Here is a 17,102-nt window from a genome sequence, read left to right as displayed (position 1 = left end):
CGGGGGAGCGGGGTCACCTGCCCACAGTCCTTTCCCGCTCCTGCTGCTGTTCTGCGGGGGGCCCGGGACACTCTCGGAGGCAGCGTCGAGCTGTCTGTGGGCCCGGACCCGTGGCAGGATGGAGGTTGGCCGCTGGAGGGCTGGAGGTGGCAAGTGACCCCTGACTGCTGTCCTTTGGTGGCACTTAGCCGGAATGGACAGAGGTTGGGAGGACAGGGAGGCAGACCTCGGGGCATGGCGTGGTCTCTCCTGCAGCACCCCCTGGGCCGCCCTGCGCCAGCCAGGGGGCCTATGCCAGCAGTTGACTGGGCCTGGGGTCTTTTGTTGGGTTTGAAACCTGTTCCACCACGAAGACTTTTGTGCACCAACCCGATTTGCCTACTCGGTGCCGGTCTCCCGGTACCTCGCCCCTGTGCCGACCATCTCTCCAGGGAGGCGGTCGGGTTTCTGTGCTGGGAGGGAATGGGGGGACGAGCCGGGGACCTGCTGTGGGGCAGGGGCCATGCTAGACGCTCCTCGGGGCCACCGGCTCAGTCTGTGGTGCTCTGCTCGGTCTCAGGACGGAAGTTTGCAGTGTCCTTCCTGCAAGACCATCTACGGAGAGAAAACTGGGACCCAACCCCGGGGGAAGATGGAGGTCTTCAAGTTCCAAGTGTCCCTCCCCGGCCACGAGGACTGTGGGACAATACTCATAGTTTACAACATTCCTCACGGCATCCAGGTAAGGGGCCCTGGCAGGAGAGGAGCCTCCTTGGACCGTTCTGGAATGGGCCCTTCTCGGTTTGCGGCACTCTACTTCCTACGCTGCCCCTTTCCCAGCAGTCCAGTCCCTGGGGCAGTCGGGAGGCATCAGTCTCCTGATTTCAGGCTCTCAGGAACCAGGAGGCACCACTGTCTGGGGGTAGAACAAGGTCTTAGGGCTGCGGAAGCGAAGAGGTAGTCTTCAGCCCTTTCCTAATGCAGGGAGGGCATCCTGGAGGCAGAGACATCGTAGCTCGACTTGTACTGGGTAGAAGGCCAAATGTTTAAAGCACGAACAGTGCTTGTGTTGGGGGCTGAATAACGAGGGATCCCCCAGGGCAGGGAGGTGTCCGCAGGCAGGAGGCCAGCTTGGGAGGCCAGCTCAAGGGCCAGACCCAGGCCTGCTTTGGGTGTGGTGGTGCTGGCTCTGATGGCAGGAACAAGACAGGAACCCGAGCAAAAGGTCCCAGGGTGCCACTAGAGACCCAGATAGGAGCCCTAGGTCCTCCTGGTTGGGCCCGGGTTGACCTCAGAACTGGTGGCAGGTGGACAAGGGCCAGGGCAGTGGAGACCAGGACCCACGGGGGCTCGTCTGTGACAGGCGGAGGGTCCCTGTTTTGTTCAATCACGTGCTTTTCTGCGGTTTCCCTCCATTTCTTCTCAGTGGGTCATAGTGAATTTTAAAAACATCCCTGACAGCCTCAGAGCCCCAGAGCAGGGGGAGTGTGGAGGTGTGTGTGGTGTGCCTCTGAGTGGCAGAGGGCAGGAGCAGGGACCTTCCACTGTCGCCGCACTGCTCGCGGTCCCTGCCTCGTGCCCCACTGCAGGCCCATCTCGAGCGAGGGGTGAGGGCGTCCGGAAGGAGTCGTGGCCATCATGGCCACAGAGCCCAGTGCCCACAGGGGCACCAGTGGGGTGGGAGTGTGTGTCCTGGCCTTGGAGGAGTTCCAGTCTCACCAGGGAGGGGTGGGGCGTTAGCAGGAGCGTCTGATGCCAAACCGAGTGTCACGGGGTCAGGGAAGGGGGTCGCTGAGGGGAGGCGGTGTCACATTGGGTCTGTGACCACGGATTGGGATAGTCACGGGTGTACAAATAGCCCCGGCCAGAGAGGCAGAGGGTGGGCAGGGCTGCTGGGCACCTCTCAGGACCCTCTCAGGACCCTCCCAGGCCCAGTGTCTGTGTTCCTCCTGCAGGGCCCGGAACACCCCAACCCTGGGAAGCCGTTCACCGCCAGGGGATTTCCCCGCCAGTGCTACCTTCCAGACAATGCCCAGGGCCGCAAGGTGAGGCAGGGCGCCCCGGCTGCTCGGGGCCCGGCTGCCTGTGGGCGGTTGGAGCAGGTGGGTGGGTGGGGAGGGCCCAGCCTGGTGGCCCTGCCAGCTCTGCCCTGCTCACCTGCTTGTTCTTCTGGGGCTGCTGGCCGTGCCGGCCCCTCCTTCCCGCGGGTCGCTGTGCCTTGGGCACGCTCCCCCTGAGAGATGACTGGAGGGGAGGCCTTTTCCAGCAACCTCTCGGGCCAGGTCACCTGCCCTTCGGTCAGGCTAGCGTGACGACATCGGTGGGTGGCGGCGGTGGGGGGGAGGAGGGGACAGGGGAGGACTGGGAGACTGGGACAGGCTGCGGAGCTACCTCGGGCATGGGGACAAGGGAGAGCATTCCCCGCAGACGGAACCGCTTGGGAGCGGCAGCCGGTGGGTCTGGCTGGAGGCCGGGAAGATTCTGGGGGAGAACCAGAGCGCGGTGTGGAGGCAGTGGGGCATCGGGTGCCCCTAGGCAACCCTGGGTGTTGCTGATGGGGGGTTTGAAAATGCTCACTCTGGCTGCTGTGAGCGCGGCCTGCGGGTAGCTGAGTGGGGTGGGGTGCGGAGAGGCGCGGGTTCGCGGACTTGGACTGTGGGCAGGGTTAGCCTGGCCCGAGGTGCGGCTTGAGTGGCAGAAGGCGGCACCCTCCGATGTGGGGGGTCCTCTTGGGCCATCAGGTCAGCAGGGGGAGTTCTGGGAGGGGCGTCAGGACTGGAGCTGGAGGCTGGGGACCCCAGCAGATGGGGCTCACTTGGATTGGGTCACTTAGGAGAGCGGCCAGCCTGGGCCCTGCCAGCAGTTCACGATACAGGTCGAGCAGACCAGGCAGGTGCCCGCTGTGCCTGCCCTGGTACCCCCCCTGGTGGGGCAGGTCAGACCAGGGAAGGGAGCGGCCAGTGGGTTCTGGCCCCCTGCTGCCCCCCTCACACCCCACCCCCCCACCCTGGCCCCTGTGAGAAATCCATACGCAGACTTGTGCTTGCTCATTAGCCCCTCCCCCTTTCCCCTCCCCCACTGCAGGTCCTGGAGCTGTTGAAGGTGGCCTGGAAGAGGCGACTCATCTTCACAGTGGGGACGTCCAGCACCACGGGAGAGACGGACACGGTGGTGTGGAACGAGATCCACCACAAGACGGAGATGGACCGCAACGTGACAGGCCACGGCTACCCGGACCCCAACTACCTGCAGAATGTGCTGGCTGAGCTGGCGGCCCAGGGGGTGACCGAGGACTGCCTGGAGCAGCAGTGACCCCCCACACAAGCTTGGCCGGGCCCCACCCTGCCCCACCTGCCTGCCTCCCGCCACCAGCCGCCCTCTCCCCGCGCTGCTGGCTGGGCTGTCCCCGGGATGGGCAGGCAGGAAGGTGCCTTTCCTCGGAGGCTGCGGTGTTTGTCGGGGGCCTGCCTTCGCCCCCTCTTCCCCTCCAGGCCTGGATCCGCGTGGGAGTTGGGCAAGCCTGGGAGTTCTACTCGTGGGGGCTTACGATGCAGCTACCTCAGAGCGTGGGGCCCCGCCCTTGGGCTGCTTTGGGTCCGTAGTGCCGGGGGGCCCGGCGTGGGGTGTGGCGAGGCTGCCCCATCGTAGCCTGGGCAGCCGTGGTTCCGGGTCAGCTTCTCATACCTCAGATGTTGTGTTTGCAATAAATGCCCTATAGCCAAAGTCAGCAGGCCCTGGTGTGTTTGTCGGCGGAGAGGCTGTGCGTGTGCAAACGCGCGCGTGTGCTGCTGCGTCCCAGCAGGAGGGAGCCTGCCCACTGCCCAGTCCACCCACATGCCCTGGTGACCAAGGCTGCGCGAGGCCCGAGAGCCCCACTCCCAGCCCGCCGCCCTGAGCTGGGCTGCTGCCCTGGCCCCTGACCCCATCCTCAAAAAGTTCTAATTTCTCGACCCTCTTAGGAGGATCCAGTACCCCGGCCCTGGGCTCCAGGGACACCGGCCGCATCCGGAGTGGGCCAGGGGGACTTTTGCCTCCATGCCCTTTTCTCCACAAGAAAAAAAAAATTAAAGTCTATTTTGTGTGTTGGTCTAAAGATTAGTATATTATATGTTAAAGCATTTTTCTTCCATCTATAAATTTTGAATTTTGCAGCAGCGGGGCCGGGCTCACTCACTCAGTGGAGCTTGTGACTCTTGATCTCAGGATCTGGAGTTCGAGCCTCATGTTGGGTGTGGAGATAGATGACTTAAAACTAAGATTTAAAAAAAAAGGTAGTTACCCTATGAATCAACGATTTCACCCTTAGGCGTGTATCCAAGAACAGAAAACAGGTCCACACAAAACTTGTACGTGAACACGTCATTTGTAACAGCCAACAGCCCAATTGTCCCTCCACTGAGGAGCCGGGAAACAAAATGCCTGGTCTCCGTACAGTGGAGGGAAAGTTCTGGAACCCTGAGAACAGAGGCTGGTCACAGGCTTCAAGAGGACACTAAGGGGAAGAAGCCAGCCCCAGCTCCCCACTGGTGTGATTCCGTCCATGCAAAGTGTTCAGGACAGGGAAGTCCGTGGAGGCTGAGAGCAGATGCCTGGTTGTCGGGGGAGCAGGGAATGGGGAGGGACTTTGAATGGGTACAGCGTGTGCTCTTGGGGTGATCCGCACGTTCTGAACTGAGTGGTGGTGGTTGCGCAACCTTGTGAAAGCCTGCTGAGCAGTACACTTTAAACGGATGAGTTTTATGTGAATTATCTTTTTTTTTAAATTGTATCTTATAAAAAAATAGAACCAAAATGACTCAGGACTCTTGTTAGAGAACCTGGCCTTGTACAGGGAGGGCAGGGAGATTGGCCCCGGGGCTGGAGCTGGACGGGTGAGGTAGGGCCTCTGCATCCCGCAGCCTGCTCCCACTCCCTGGGTGGGGACAGAAGGCCAGAGGGCGGCTCCTGGCACCTGAGGTGCAGGAATCTCAGGCATGTGGCCCTGTGCCCACGTTTCCAGAGACTGGGTCCTCTCTGGGGCAGAGAGGCTGGCCGGGACCCCAATTCAGACATCGGACTCTGGGGGGCTTGGCTGGCATCTGGAGGTCTGCGGGGCATCCCCCTCGGTCCTGGCATTGGGCCCTGGTCCGAAGCACGCTGCAGGCCTGCCCAACTCCCTTAGGGTAGGCTGGGTGAGTGGGAGAGGGTGGGGCGCATTTACATTTTCAGGTCTTTCCAGACCTCGGGCCAGCCTCCAGCTGCAGCAGGACTAACCAGCTCCTCCAGGCGCTGGGGGCGGGTGTGGCAGGAGGAAGCAGATCAGCCCCAGGCTGTGGATGTGGGAGAAGGGCGAGCTCAGGGGGCCATCATGGGGTTCCCCCAGAGGCAGCCTGGCCTATCGCGGCTGTTCCTCCTCGCCGGGGCACTGGTCTGGCCCCTGCCTTGTATGAGCCTGGGTGAGTGGGGGTCTTGGGATGAATTCACTTGGCCGGACCCAAGGAGCTGGGACACCCCCCCACCCCCCGCCAACAGGGGAGAGCAGGTTCCAGGACCCTCATGCCTATTTCTGTGGCCACAGAGCTGATCCCCTACACACCACAGATAACAGCTTGGGACCTAGAAGGGAAGGTCACAGCCACCACGTTCTCCCTGGAGCAGCCTCGCTGTGTCCTGGACGGGCTTGCCGACGTTGCCAGCACCATCTGGCTGGTGGTGGCCTTCAGCAACGGTGGGTCACGGTGTGGGTCTGGGGTGGCGGAGGAGAGTCTACGGTGGTGGACCAGGCATTGGGCTTTATCCTGCCGAGCTCTGAGAGGGTGACCAAGTTACCTGGTTTGTGCCTGGAGGGAGCCTCTGGGCCCTGAGGCACGGAGGGCCAGGTTCTGGGGGGCCTCGGACCCAACAAGGGGCTAGGCTCCCTAGCCCCACCTGTCTGTCCCTTTCTCCCACAGCCTCCAGAGACTTCCAGAACCCACAGACGCGAGCTGAGATCCCAGCCTTCCCACGGCTGCTGACGGAGGGGCACTATATGACACTGCCGCTGTCCCTGGACCAGCTGCCCTGTCAGGAGCCCGCGGGCGGCGGCAGGGACATCCCCTTGCTGCGGGTGGGCAATGACCCCGGCTGCCTTGCTGACCTCCTCCAGCCGCCCTACTGCAACAGCCCGCTCCCCAGCCCCGGACCGTACAGGTGGGTCACCTGCCTGGATCCCAGGACAGACAGGGGCTGTGCTGGGGGAGAGGGGGAGGTGAGCGGCCTCTCCCAGCCTCTCCCCAGACGCTTCCCCTTCACGAGCTCTGGTTTAGGCCTCTGTGGGGTCAAGGAGCGCTCACCCCAGCTTGGGGGCCGGCAGAATGCGGCTTTTCCGGGAGGCCTGCCCGGGACAGGGCTGGTGGGGACAGGCTGGGGGTCTCAGGCCCAGAGTTGGGGACTGGGTGGGGGCGCTGGTCTGCAGTCACTAGCCCCCAGGCAGATCTGGCAGGAATGTAAGCCCCCAGCAAGCAGACCAGCACCCACTTTTTCAGGTGAAAGAGCTGAGGCACAGGGCGGCGAGGCTTTGCCAGGGTCGCGGGGGCAGCCAGAGTGTCCAAGTGTCCAGATGGCGGCTGCCCGGGGTCCTCAGGGAGTCCAAGCAGGCCGAGAAGACCAGCTCGGGGCACAGGGAAGGTGGGCTTGGTGCGAGCGGGACTGGCCCTTCCAGGCACAACCCCCCTGTGCCCCCTGCCTGGACCCCCGACACGACAGCACTGCCCTCCCCCCTCCCCCCTGCCCAATTCCTGGCTCGGCCTCCTCTCGCCTCCTGCCCCCACCCCCAGCAGCCACCAGAGCTGGCTGCCCTCCCTGCCTGCCCTTCTGGGTCCCTCCACGCTCAGACGCCTTCAGGGCTCCCCTCCTGGAGCAAAGATACAACCTGAGCTCCTATGCGCAGCCTCTGGTGCCCTCCGTGCTCAGCCCGCCTCCTCCCCGGGATCCCAGGCTCAGAGCGCACCCTGACCTCACCCCTCCCTCTCTTCCTGGACCTTTGCTTAGGGTGCCAGAGCCTACCGGGGGGCCTTGTCTGGCTTCCTAGACGCCACTTGGCCAGCCGTTTCCATCTGGCCTGCTGAGTCACCCTGAGGACTCTGCATGTGACAGTTAGTGACTGGGGTCCCCCTAAAACCGGATGGGGTTTCTGGAGAGCAGTGGCTCAGACACACTGGGACCTGCTAGCCAGGGTCACTGTTGTCAGAGCGGTCTCAGAGGAGCCCCCCAAGAAGAGCCTGGCCCAGAACTGCCTGGAGCTTGGCCGCTGTGGGCAGGCAGCCGGGGCTCTGACCTCCCCGCTTCTCCTCTCCGTAGGGTGAAGTTCCTCCTGATGGACGCCAGTAGCTCACCCCAGGCCGAGACCAGGTGGTCCGACCCCATCGCTCTTCACCAAGGTAGCGCTGGGGGTGGGGGTGGGGGGACTGCTCTGGCTCCTGCCTACCCCTGCCGACTAGTCACCCCCTGCCACCACAACACCAGGGAGCCCAGGGACCTGGACGCAGGGTCCAAGTCCAGCCCCTCCCCCAAGCAGAATCTTGTGCAGGGGAGGTGGGGCACCGGGTCAGCCTCAATGGCAGAGACAACAGGTCTGTCCATGCTCAAATGTTGGTCAACGCTCAGGTGCCCAGGTCCCAGCCCAGTCGTGGGCAGAAGCAGCCTTCCCCTCCAACGCCAGCCCTGGGCCAAGCCCTGCAGGTGGAGAAGGGCCAGGACATGGAGGAGGCCAGGGTCAAAGTCAGGGCCGTGGGTTCTGGGAGTTTCCCTCAGCAGGGCCCGGTGAGTCCCGGGCTAAGGAACCTGCACATGAGGGAGGCCAGTGTCCGCTGTGAGGGACACCTGGGAGGCAGGCTGCAGAGGCCGGGGTGTTGGTGGGGGAGGGGAGAGGGAGCAGAGGGGTTGGGGGTCTTGTCGTCTGAAGGCCTTGAACGTCTGAAGGCCTTGAACCGCCAGGCTCCAGGGAGCAGGGCAGTCACGTGGTGGGTCCTGAGGTCTGCTGCAGCTCTGCCGTTGTGGGCAGGGCCGTGGGTGGGCACAATGGCAGGAACAGCCTAGAAGGTGGGACTAAGAGGCTGGGCCGTGGGGGGTACAGGCCGGCAGGGCAGAGATGCCTGGCTGAGATGGACAGGAGGGTTGGCTCTGGAGGCTCCCAGGCCTTGAGAGGCAGCCTGGGTGGGGGAAGGGACTGCCCTGGGGTCACGGGGCAGCCTCTGAGTGGCTGCTGTGCGCAGGGAAGTCGCCAGCCTCCATCGACACGTGGCCAGGGCGACGCAGTGGTGCTATGATCGTCATCACCTCTGTCCTCTCCTCCCTGGCCGGCCTCCTGCTCCTGGCCTTCCTGGCAGCGTCCACCACACGCTTGTGAGTGCTTATAGCCCCGGGGCCTCTGCCCGACCCTGGGGGGCCCCTCCCTTCTCACTGGTCCCAGCGCCTGGGACGCCCCCTTTCCAGGGATGTTCCAGTCTGCCTCACCTGGAGGGCAGGGAGGTGGCCCAGCAGCTCCTCGGAAGCCAGGTTCAGAGAAGGGGTCACCTCCCTCTGCCCTGCCCTTCACTCTGCCCTTGGGCACCCCCCCCCCCCCCCGGCCTTTCTCCTCCTGGGCCTGTTTTCTCTCCAAGGAGCCCTCAGTCACTTCAGAGACCTGATACTGGGGTAGTCAGGGCAACCACCTGGAGGAGGTGGGCCAGCAGCTGCTTCTAGAAGGAAGGAAAGAGAAAGACTGTGAGAGGACCGGGGACCCAGTGCTGCCTCTTCTTCCCATCCAGCTCCAGCCTGTGGTGGCCGGAGGAGGCCCCGGAGCAGCTGAGAATTGGCTCCTTCATGGGGAAGCGCTACATGACCCACCACATCCCACCAAGCGAAGCCGCCACCCTGCCCGTGGGCTGTGAGCCTGGCCTGGACCCCCTCCCCAGCCTCAGCCCCTAGCCTGGCCCTTGTGGCTGGGGCGTGCGTGGCTGTGGCCAGTGTGGGGACAAGGACTTGGTAGTCATTCCCAGCCCCTGCACCCTCCTCCTCACCCCGGCCTACAGTCCCACGGATGCAGGACAGATGTCAGGGTTCTAGACGTCTTTGGTGCAAAAAGGGGGTTTTATTCAAGCACAGGGACAGGACCCATGGGCAGGGAAAGCAGTACCGGGGTGGTGAGGAGTGGCCCGTTATAGATACTTTCGAGTTGGGAGGGCTTAGGGAGAGCGTAAGTCTCTAAGGAATTTTGGAAGCAAGGTCTCCAGGGTCCTGAGGGGGCTAGCTGTTGTTAGGAAAAGGTCATTTATTACTGTTTAGTAAAAACTGTCACGAGATTCTTCGATGTGTCTCTGTGCGTCATATGCTTGGAGGATGATTGCCAACGTGTATCTTGAGGGTTTAGAGATAAAGGAAGTTGCCAGATGAATTTTTACGTGTAAAGTAGACTTACGGGGTCCTGGGGGGGTCAAGCTAAGATTGCCCTTTGCCCTTAGCAAAATGTCAACATCCAGGCAGCTGAGTCCCCACAGGAATGTCACTCTGCCCCTTTCGAGGACTTGTCAGTGCGCTGTGGTTAGTAAGGAAATTTAATAACTTTTCTTCTGCCTTGGTTTCCCGCATCAGCAAAGCTAGCGGCCCTGCCTTTGCCTTTCCTGTTCTGCCCTCCCCAGGGAGGATCAGGGAGAGGCTAGAGGTAATGTGCAGAGGCCGCCCTGACCAGGAGCTTCCGGGCTCCGGGAGCGGGGTGCAGGGAGCCTTGCTCTGTCCTGTGCAGGGGTCTCACCCCCTCCCTGCTAGCGTCCGGCTGTTGGCAAGGCCGGTGGTTCTTGCTGTGGCCACACGGGGGCGCCGACGCGCCGCAGCCGTCCAGCCCCGCACATGCGCACTCCCATTCACAGAGCGGCGGGACACCGGGGGCTGGCGGGCTGCCGCAGTGACCCAAAGCGGAAGAGTTGCTGCCACTCAGTGGGGTCCCCGGAGGTCAGGGCTCCGTGACTTGTCCACCCCCACCAGCCGCAAGACCTCCTCCAGGTGCAGGCGGAAGCAGATTCATATGCAGTCAGGAGCTCAGGCTCCAGGGTCCTGGGTGACATGGACCATGGGAGCCAGCCCTTTGGGGCAGCCACTTTTGAAATTCTGCTGCTATGGAACCTGGGACCGTCTGGGGCTCTTGGAATCGGAGAAGGGTTCAAAGTGCCCCCCCCCCCCCCACCACCAGCTCTGTCGGGCAGAGCCGGCCTCCCACTGTCCTGTCCAGGCCTGGCTCCAACACCAGAGGGAGAGGCTCTCTACAGCCTGGACACCCAGCTTGGGGCCTGCCCAGGGGGGTATGGTGAGGAGGAAGACAGGAATGAGCCAGCCCAGGGCGGGAGGATGGAGCAGGAACAGGAATTGCCCCGCCCCAGGCTTTTATGTGTCCCAGGGCCCTCTCGTGGCTTATACTGATCCTAGACACAGCCCCAGCCATGCCCCACGTGTGCCCAGGGCACACGTCGCAGCACAGTGGGTAACCCATAGCCCAGGGGAAGAAAGCGACCTCACCTGGAGGTCAAGGGGGCTTCCCGAGGGTGGCCTCGGAGGGGCGTCTTGAGGGGCACATGGAAGTGAGTCAAGTAGGGGCGGAAGGAGGGAGGCAGAGAGAGAGAGTCGGGGAGTCCAGGGGTAAAAGGGCTCACCCTGTGGGGGCAGCGGCTGGCAGCAGGGATGAGGGGCCTGGAGGCCAGGATGAGGGGGACTGGCCTGGGGTTCTAGGCACATGGAACCAGGCCTGAACCAGGGCAGACAAAGGGAGTTGGAGAGGAGGAGGTAGATTCCAGAATATTCGGGAGGTGGAACAGGACTTCGTAGACGAAGGAGACGCCACAGGAGAGGCCATTCTTGGGTTTCGGGGTGTGTGTGTGTGTCTGTGACTGCAAAATGGAGGCGCTTTATGTCCTACAAGGGGTTCTGTCCCCCAGCCTGCCTCAGAGCAGACTCCCCAAAAAAGGGGGTTCTGGGGATGCCACCTTAGCAAATGAGGGAGTTTGGAAGAACGTTCACAAGTTAACATTTTACATGGATGGCCGCCTACCCCAGGTCAGCGGGAGGCTTTCCTGGGAGCCCTGCGCACGGCGGTGTTCCGGCTCAGGGCTGTGGCGGCAGAGATGCCAGGGTGTCGCAGAAGCCACGTAGAGAAGGGGAAGCAGGACTGGTCATGGCCCAGCATGGGCCCCACCCGACTGGGCCCTGGGGAGACAAGACCAGGCCCCAGAGTCATGCTCCAGAGAGGGTCGCCAGCTGAACCCCACACTGCGCAGGCCAGCCCGTGACAGCCTCGAACACAGTCTGTAATGACCGCCATGTCATGGTGAATCTTTTATTAAATGGCCTTTTAAATTATCCCCAGGACTGTACTTGAGGAAAGGCCTTCAAATCCAGTGGCTAAAAACAAGTTCATTGTTAAAAAAGGAAAAAACAGCGGAGATTGTGGGGGTGATGACTCACAGATGACTCATGAGGCCAAAAATCAAAGGAATCAGGATGACAGCAGGTGGAAACCGGGGGAGGGGGGCATCACCGCTCCCTCTCACCCTCTGGGTTCACTTTGTTCCTCTTTGCTTCCGAACCACGCGTTCCTGCCCATCATCTCTGCAATCCCCCAGCCAGCCACCCCGTCTCTAGCTGTCTTTCCACATCAGTGTTCCTGACCTCCACACCCAGCCTCCTCCCAGCATGCAGAGGGGCCGGACTCTGAACTTGATCGTGTCCACCTTTGCTCAAAACTTGCAGAGTCTTCCCACTGCAAGACTAGAATCTAGATTCACCATCTCAGGGTCTCAGTTTTGAGACCCTGTCGATCTGTTCCTTGCTCCCTGTGTTCCAGACACATGGGTGTCTATTCAGCCCTCCTGCCACAGGACCTTTGCACTTGCTTTCCCCTCTCAGTGTAAAACACTTCTCTCCTTTGCTCCTCCAGATCATCCCTTAGCTCCTGTGTCTCCTTTTCAGGAAAGCTCTTCCTGATCTTTCAGCTCTCTTGGGATCCCTGTTCTTTCCCTTTGCTGCATGTTTTCTATTTTATGATTAGACATTTAAAAGGGTGAGTTTTGCCTCTCTCCCATGGGACTGGAAACTCCAGGATGGAGATCGTGTGTCTGGTTTGCTCTCCGTGGCGGCGCTAGAGCTTGCACAGTGCCTGGCTCCCCAGCAGGTGCTTAATGAATGTTTGTTGACTGACCACTTTATAAAAGGCAAATAAATCTTTGCCTTCTTTTAAAAAAATACCAGCTTCGTTGAGATATAATTCAAATACCGTGCAATGTACCTACCTAAAGTGTTCAGTTTGCTGATTTCTAGCATGTTCACAGAGTTGCGCATCAGAACCAACTTCAGAACATTTGAATCATCCTGAAAAACCCCGTGACCAGCAAAACTTTGTGACTGGCAAAATTTGGGGGGAAGAAAACCCGAAGTCCCGACATTTACTTGCCTGTCATGGGTCCCCTCACTCGCTGTTCCTCTCATTTGGTAAATCGCTTCTTAATCATTTTTCACTGGGTAGAACTACATTCCACTGGTGGGAGAAGTGGGGTCTCTCACCCACCCAGGAAACCATCTCCACAGAGCCTGGAAACCCCTCTCCGGCCCCCAGGCCCCGGCATGTTCTTAGCCACAAAGAGCAGGAACCAACCTTGGCGAGCTCTGTGGGGAAGGAATGTTCTAGAAGAGATTAGGAAGCTCCTGGAAAGCCCGAGGGAGCTGGGGTTGGAGATCATGCTGGAAATCCCAGCGCAGGACAAACTGCATTCCTTGGGTCCCCCGGTGGGAGCTTCTGGGCTGGTCGTGTCCAGAAGCTGGGCATGGCGGCCGTGGCCTGGGCCGGAAGGGCTCGCCATGGCACCCACTCCTCTGTCTGCGGTGGGTGTGTGGCTGGTGGGGAGCCCGGCTGCCTGGGAGCCTGGGCCATGCAGGCGGGCCTGGGTGTGGGTGAGGGGCTGACCGGGTCCTGGTGGAGGAGGGACACCTTTTCATGAACTCTCCAGGGCTGGGTCTAGGAGGACACGGAGCAGAAAGGCAGTGTCCCAGACATACGAAGGGAGTGGCAGGAGCTGGACAGTTGTCCCTCCAGGAAGGCGGCTGGGCCCCAGGCGGATGGGGGATGTGCTTTACACGCTGGGGGCTCTTTGGAACTTTGCTGGGCTCCGTGACTGTCGGCCTTCTAGGAGGGCCCCCAGGGCCAATGTGGGGGGGGGGGGCGAGGGCCTCCCCAGCGTCCAGCCCTTGGATTTGTCACACTTCTCTCCTCCCTCTGCAGCCTGCCTACCCCACCCCGTCGCTCCCTCGCAGGGAAGGGGGGAGTGATCTGTGGGTGAGGCGGCGGTTCCTGGAGTCCCCACTTCTGGGAAGGACAATGGCCCCGGGGACCCAGCCCAGAGACCTCCCCCCTCCAGGCCATGCAGAGGGCTCCGATCCAGTCCCTGTCCTTAGGGAGTGTCCCCCCCACACAAGGAGGCACATGCACTTGAGAGCCGGAATTGTGGAAAATTCTTATGTGGAAGCTGTAAGCTCTAGTGCCTCAGAATGCTCCTGTATTTGGAGGTAGGTAGGATCTCTAAAGGGGAGATTAAGTAAGGTCTTTCGAGTGGGACGTCATCCAATCCTACCGGTGTCTCAATAAAAGATGAGGACACGGGGGTGTCTGGGTGGCTCAGTGGGTTAAAGCCTCTGCCTTCAGCTCAGGTCATGATCTCAGGGTCCTGGGATCGAGCCCCCGCATAGGGCTCTCTGCTCAGCAGGGAGCCTGCTTCCTCCTGTCTCTCTGCCTGCCTCTCTGCCTACTTGTGATATCTCTGTCAAATAAATAAATAAAATCTTTAAAAAAAAAAAAAAAAGGTGAGGACACGGGGACCAGGGGTGCACGTGCAGAGGAAAGAGACCATGGGACCAGGCCGCCACTGGGCAGCCGTGAGGTCGCCAAGGAGCGAGGTCTCTGGAGAACCCAACCCTGCCCACTGGCTTCCAGAGTGAGAAAACAGACACTTGGTGTTTGGTTTTGAATAAGCTCCAGGCCCGACGTGGCTTGACCTCACAACCCCGAGACAAGGACAAGGCTGGCAGGCTCTTCCGACTGGGCCGGCCCGGCACCCCGAGTCTTGTTGGAGCTCCCCGGTCTACGGCATTGAGCTACAGCCGCTCGAGAGGACTAATCCCCCCACCATACAGCCCGGTGGGCGAGAACATTCGTGGAGGTAGAGCACTTGGGTGTAGGCCGGGGTCTGCCTGCTCACTGTCCCTGGCCCGGCTTCCTGGGTGGCCTCCCTGAGCCCCTCAGAAGCCAGAAGCTTCTAGAACCATGTCATGTCCCTCTCCTTCCAACCCCGCGCTGCGTCCAGCCTGGACGCCCCTGACTCCCAGGGCAGAGCCCCGAGCACGAAACAGAAGCCCAGGACTGTCCTTTCTGCCGAATTTACTGGGGGAGCCCTACCAGATAGCCCTGCTCTGGCCTCAGTTTCTCCTCCACAAAATGAGTGAAGACCTCGCACCTTCTAGGCTCAGACACTCCATCCAGTCCTCCTCCGCGAAACCCCACTCCCTGTGTGTGACACAGGCTAGAGTTACCCACGGGAAAGCATGTGTTGCCCTTGACAACCATTCTTCTCCCTGAGGGACAGAGAGGAATGCCTCATTAGTCATCCTGGCGTCTCCCTCCTGGTCTCCAGCCCTGCTCCCTCTGCTCGGCTCAGAGCCCCCACGAGTGTTTCATGGAACCCCCAGGCTCAGCCTTGACCTCCGACCCCTGTGCCTGGAACTCCGTCCTTGACTGAGCCCCAAATCCATGGGGCCGGGGCAGTGGGAGAGCCCCCCAAGGCACAGAGTGCTATGATGTACAGGTGGGGGGGATGGGCAGGAGGAATGGGGCGCTGAGAGGGGGCTCAGGTCATCAGACATCCCCGGGTACCTCTTTTGAGTGGGGTCTTCTGATGGCCTGTTGGAGGGAGGAGTGGGTAAGGTACCCACCCTTCCCCAGCCCCCACTTTGCCTTTAGAGCTTCTGCCCACAGCAGTCCTGGCACATAGTAGCCCCTCAGTAAACAGTGCAGCAGGTGCACTGGACATAGTGACTAAAAAGGCGTCAGTTTTCCAACCTCCAGCTGCCTTGTGTCCGGCTGGGGTGATGTAGGCCCAGAGCAGGGAGGACTTGACCCAAGGCTTAGGTGGGTCAGGAATGAGCCCGGGTCGCTGGCCTCTTGGCCCCCAAATTGTGCGATTCCACTCAAAGGAGGCATTCCCCTACTGAAAGAGCCTTCTGGTTTATGATTGCAGGTATGGGATGCTTTAATGAGCCCTGGTAGGTGGTGAGCTGCCTGTCTTGAGGGGTATTCAAGCAGACCTGGGAGGGGCTGGACCACCATGCAGTAGAAAGATTCAGGACCGGAGTGGGGTCAGTGAACTCTGGGGTCTTTCCCCCTTGATATTGGCACGGAGGGGTCTCTGTCAGTGTTCAGGGAGTGGCCCCAAGGGCACGCTGGTGCCGGGGGAAGGGCCTGGGTCACCTGCACTCCTGCTGTCTGTGCCAGGAAACCCCAGACTGCCTAACTGGGGCATCGCTCTGCTGGGGAGGGCGGAGAAGAGCCTGGCCGCCCCTGGAAGGGCCCCACTTCTCCCTGTGCACCTCCACAGGACAGGCTGTGGTGGCTGCCACGGAGCTGGGCCCTGTTTGGGGACATGGAGTTGGGTGGGCCTTTGGGAGCCTTTAGACGGCTGCTCTGTGTCTGGGGGCTGGCGGAAGGCCTACCTTGTCCCATGAGTCACTCCAAAGGTACAAGGCAAAGTAGGTCCTTGGGAACAGACAATTGGATCGGGCTTGGCATGCCCCCCTAACCCCGCCCAGTCCCTCTGGACATTCTGGGCCCGCACCCTTTATGCTAGGAGTCACTGAGGTTGGGGATAACTGGACCAGGAAGAGGGGACACAGCAGAGAAGCTGGGTTCTACCCTGAGGCCACAACATGGTAGTTGTCAGTCCAATCCCGTAAAGCAAGATGGTACCCACGGGCCAACTGGCCGGGTCCACAGAGCAGGGAGGGCACAATATTCGCAATCAAAGTCATCCCTGAGCACAGCTATGGTGCCAGACCCCGGACCCGGCGCTGGGGACATGGTGCGGGAGTTACCATTAACAGAAGAGAGGCATTCGTCAGATAACAATACAGACAGTTAGTAGAGCTGGGGGAAATCATGTATTCAGTGGTCGAGTAGCATGTAGGGTAAAGTTGCTGTGGCTGAAATGCCCTGATGGGGCGCCTGGGTGGCTCAGTCGTTAAACGTCCGCCTTCGGCTCAGGTCCAGATCCCAGGGTCCTGGGATCCAGCCCTGCATCGGGACCTCATACCTGCGCTTGGCAGGACAAAGTGAGCCGGTGGTACCCCGCGTGGGCTGCGGACACCCCTGGTACGTATGGGAGCTTGTCCTGGGCTAAGCTGAGAGGGGACCCTGAGAATTGCCTCTGTCCTTGGTGCATGAGAAAAATGGCATTTCAAATCACTAGGGGAAAAAAGAATATTTTTGGTACGTTTTTCTAGTTTGGGCTTTTTTTGTTTTGTTTTTGCCTTTTTTTTTTTTTTTTTTTAAAGTAAGCTCTATACCCCACATGGGGCTTGAACTCACGACCCCACAATCAATAGCCACGTGCTCTATGCACTGAGCCAGCCAGGCGTCCCAGTTTTGGGGTTTTTATGGAGGCTTCGTCGAATCGATGAAGCCATTGGCCACTGGGGATTAATTCAACCACCAGCCCAAGTCCTGTCTCTGGGAGTAGGAAGGAAGAGGCAGAAAGTTCCAGTCCTCTCCTCAGGCTGCTTCCCTGGGCCACCAGCCCCCGTCCTGGGGTTCCCAGGACATTCCAAATGTCACCTCGTTGACATAAACTCAGGTGTGGTTGAGAGGGGCTCGTTATGAAAAACAGAAGCATATTTCTCGTCTACCACGGCAGAGCTCTTTGTGGGAACCCAAGATACCCCTCTGGGCTCCTAGTGTGGGGCGCCGCAGACCAAGACCACCGTGTATCTCCCAGCAGCCCCAGGGGAGTGATATGGGGACACACACCAAACCAAGGACAGAGGGGGCCTGGCGGTAGGGCAGGAGAGGGAGGGACATGGGCAGGAAGAGGGAAAATACAAAA

At 60.6% G+C, this 17,102-nt stretch overlaps 2 protein-coding genes across 7 annotated transcripts in view; both read left to right on the top strand.

The window, feature by feature from the left end:
- Nucleotides 1-3,706, top strand: part of DTX2 (deltex E3 ubiquitin ligase 2) — a 36,695-nt gene extending 32,989 nt beyond the window's left edge. For all 4 annotated transcript variants that reach the window (XM_059155775.1, XM_059155776.1, XM_059155774.1 and 1 more), the window contains 3 exons: nucleotides 560-721; nucleotides 1,935-2,024; nucleotides 3,064-3,706. In XM_059155775.1, the coding sequence (XP_059011758.1) occupies nucleotides 560-721; nucleotides 1,935-2,024; nucleotides 3,064-3,291 (480 nt within the window). In that variant the 3' untranslated portion in view covers nucleotides 3,292-3,706. The remainder of the gene's footprint in view (nucleotides 1-559; nucleotides 722-1,934; nucleotides 2,025-3,063) is intronic.
- A 1,231-nt stretch (nucleotides 3,707-4,937) lies between these two features.
- On the top strand, nucleotides 4,938-9,284 carry UPK3B (uroplakin 3B). Of its 3 annotated transcripts, none has more exons than XM_059155779.1 (6): nucleotides 4,938-5,141; nucleotides 5,560-5,686; nucleotides 5,910-6,147; nucleotides 7,297-7,376; nucleotides 8,211-8,340; nucleotides 8,745-9,284. In XM_059155779.1, the coding sequence occupies exons 1-6, from the start codon at nucleotides 4,953-4,955 to the stop codon at nucleotides 8,902-8,904; spliced, it is 924 nt and encodes a 307-aa protein (XP_059011762.1). In that variant the 5' UTR covers nucleotides 4,938-4,952; the 3' UTR covers nucleotides 8,905-9,284. The 3 variants fall into 3 exon arrangements, with proteins under 3 accessions (XP_059011762.1, XP_059011761.1, XP_059011763.1); XM_059155778.1 differs by having other exon boundaries at nucleotides 4,938-5,150; XM_059155780.1 differs by lacking the exon at nucleotides 4,938-5,141 and adding an exon at nucleotides 5,209-5,414 and having other exon boundaries at nucleotides 5,537-5,686.
- Nucleotides 9,285-17,102: the final 7,818 nt, after the last annotated feature.

This window comes from Mustela lutreola, chromosome 17, assembly GCF_030435805.1.
Source record: "Mustela lutreola isolate mMusLut2 chromosome 17, mMusLut2.pri, whole genome shotgun sequence".
In the NCBI taxonomy this organism is placed as follows: Eukaryota; Metazoa; Chordata; class Mammalia; order Carnivora; family Mustelidae; genus Mustela; species Mustela lutreola.
The sequence above is the reverse complement of the archived record's forward strand: the minus strand, read 5'-3'. Positions and strand labels throughout refer to the sequence as shown.

What these genes read in the sequence shown, in the direction of transcription:
- UPK3B (XM_059155778.1), top strand. Translation starts at nt 4,953, where the DNA reads ATGTGGCCCTGTGCCCACGTTTCCAGAGACTGGGTCCTCTCTGGGGCA. An exon ending in GGTGGTGGCCTTCAGCAACG is followed by an intron (nt 5,687 to 5,909) that starts GTGGGTCACGGT and finishes TTTCTCCCACAG; the next exon opens with CCTCCAGAGACTTCCAGAAC. An exon ending in GCAGCGTCCACCACACGCTT is followed by an intron (nt 8,341 to 8,744) that starts GTGAGTGCTTAT and finishes CTTCCCATCCAG; the next exon opens with CTCCAGCCTGTGGTGGCCGG.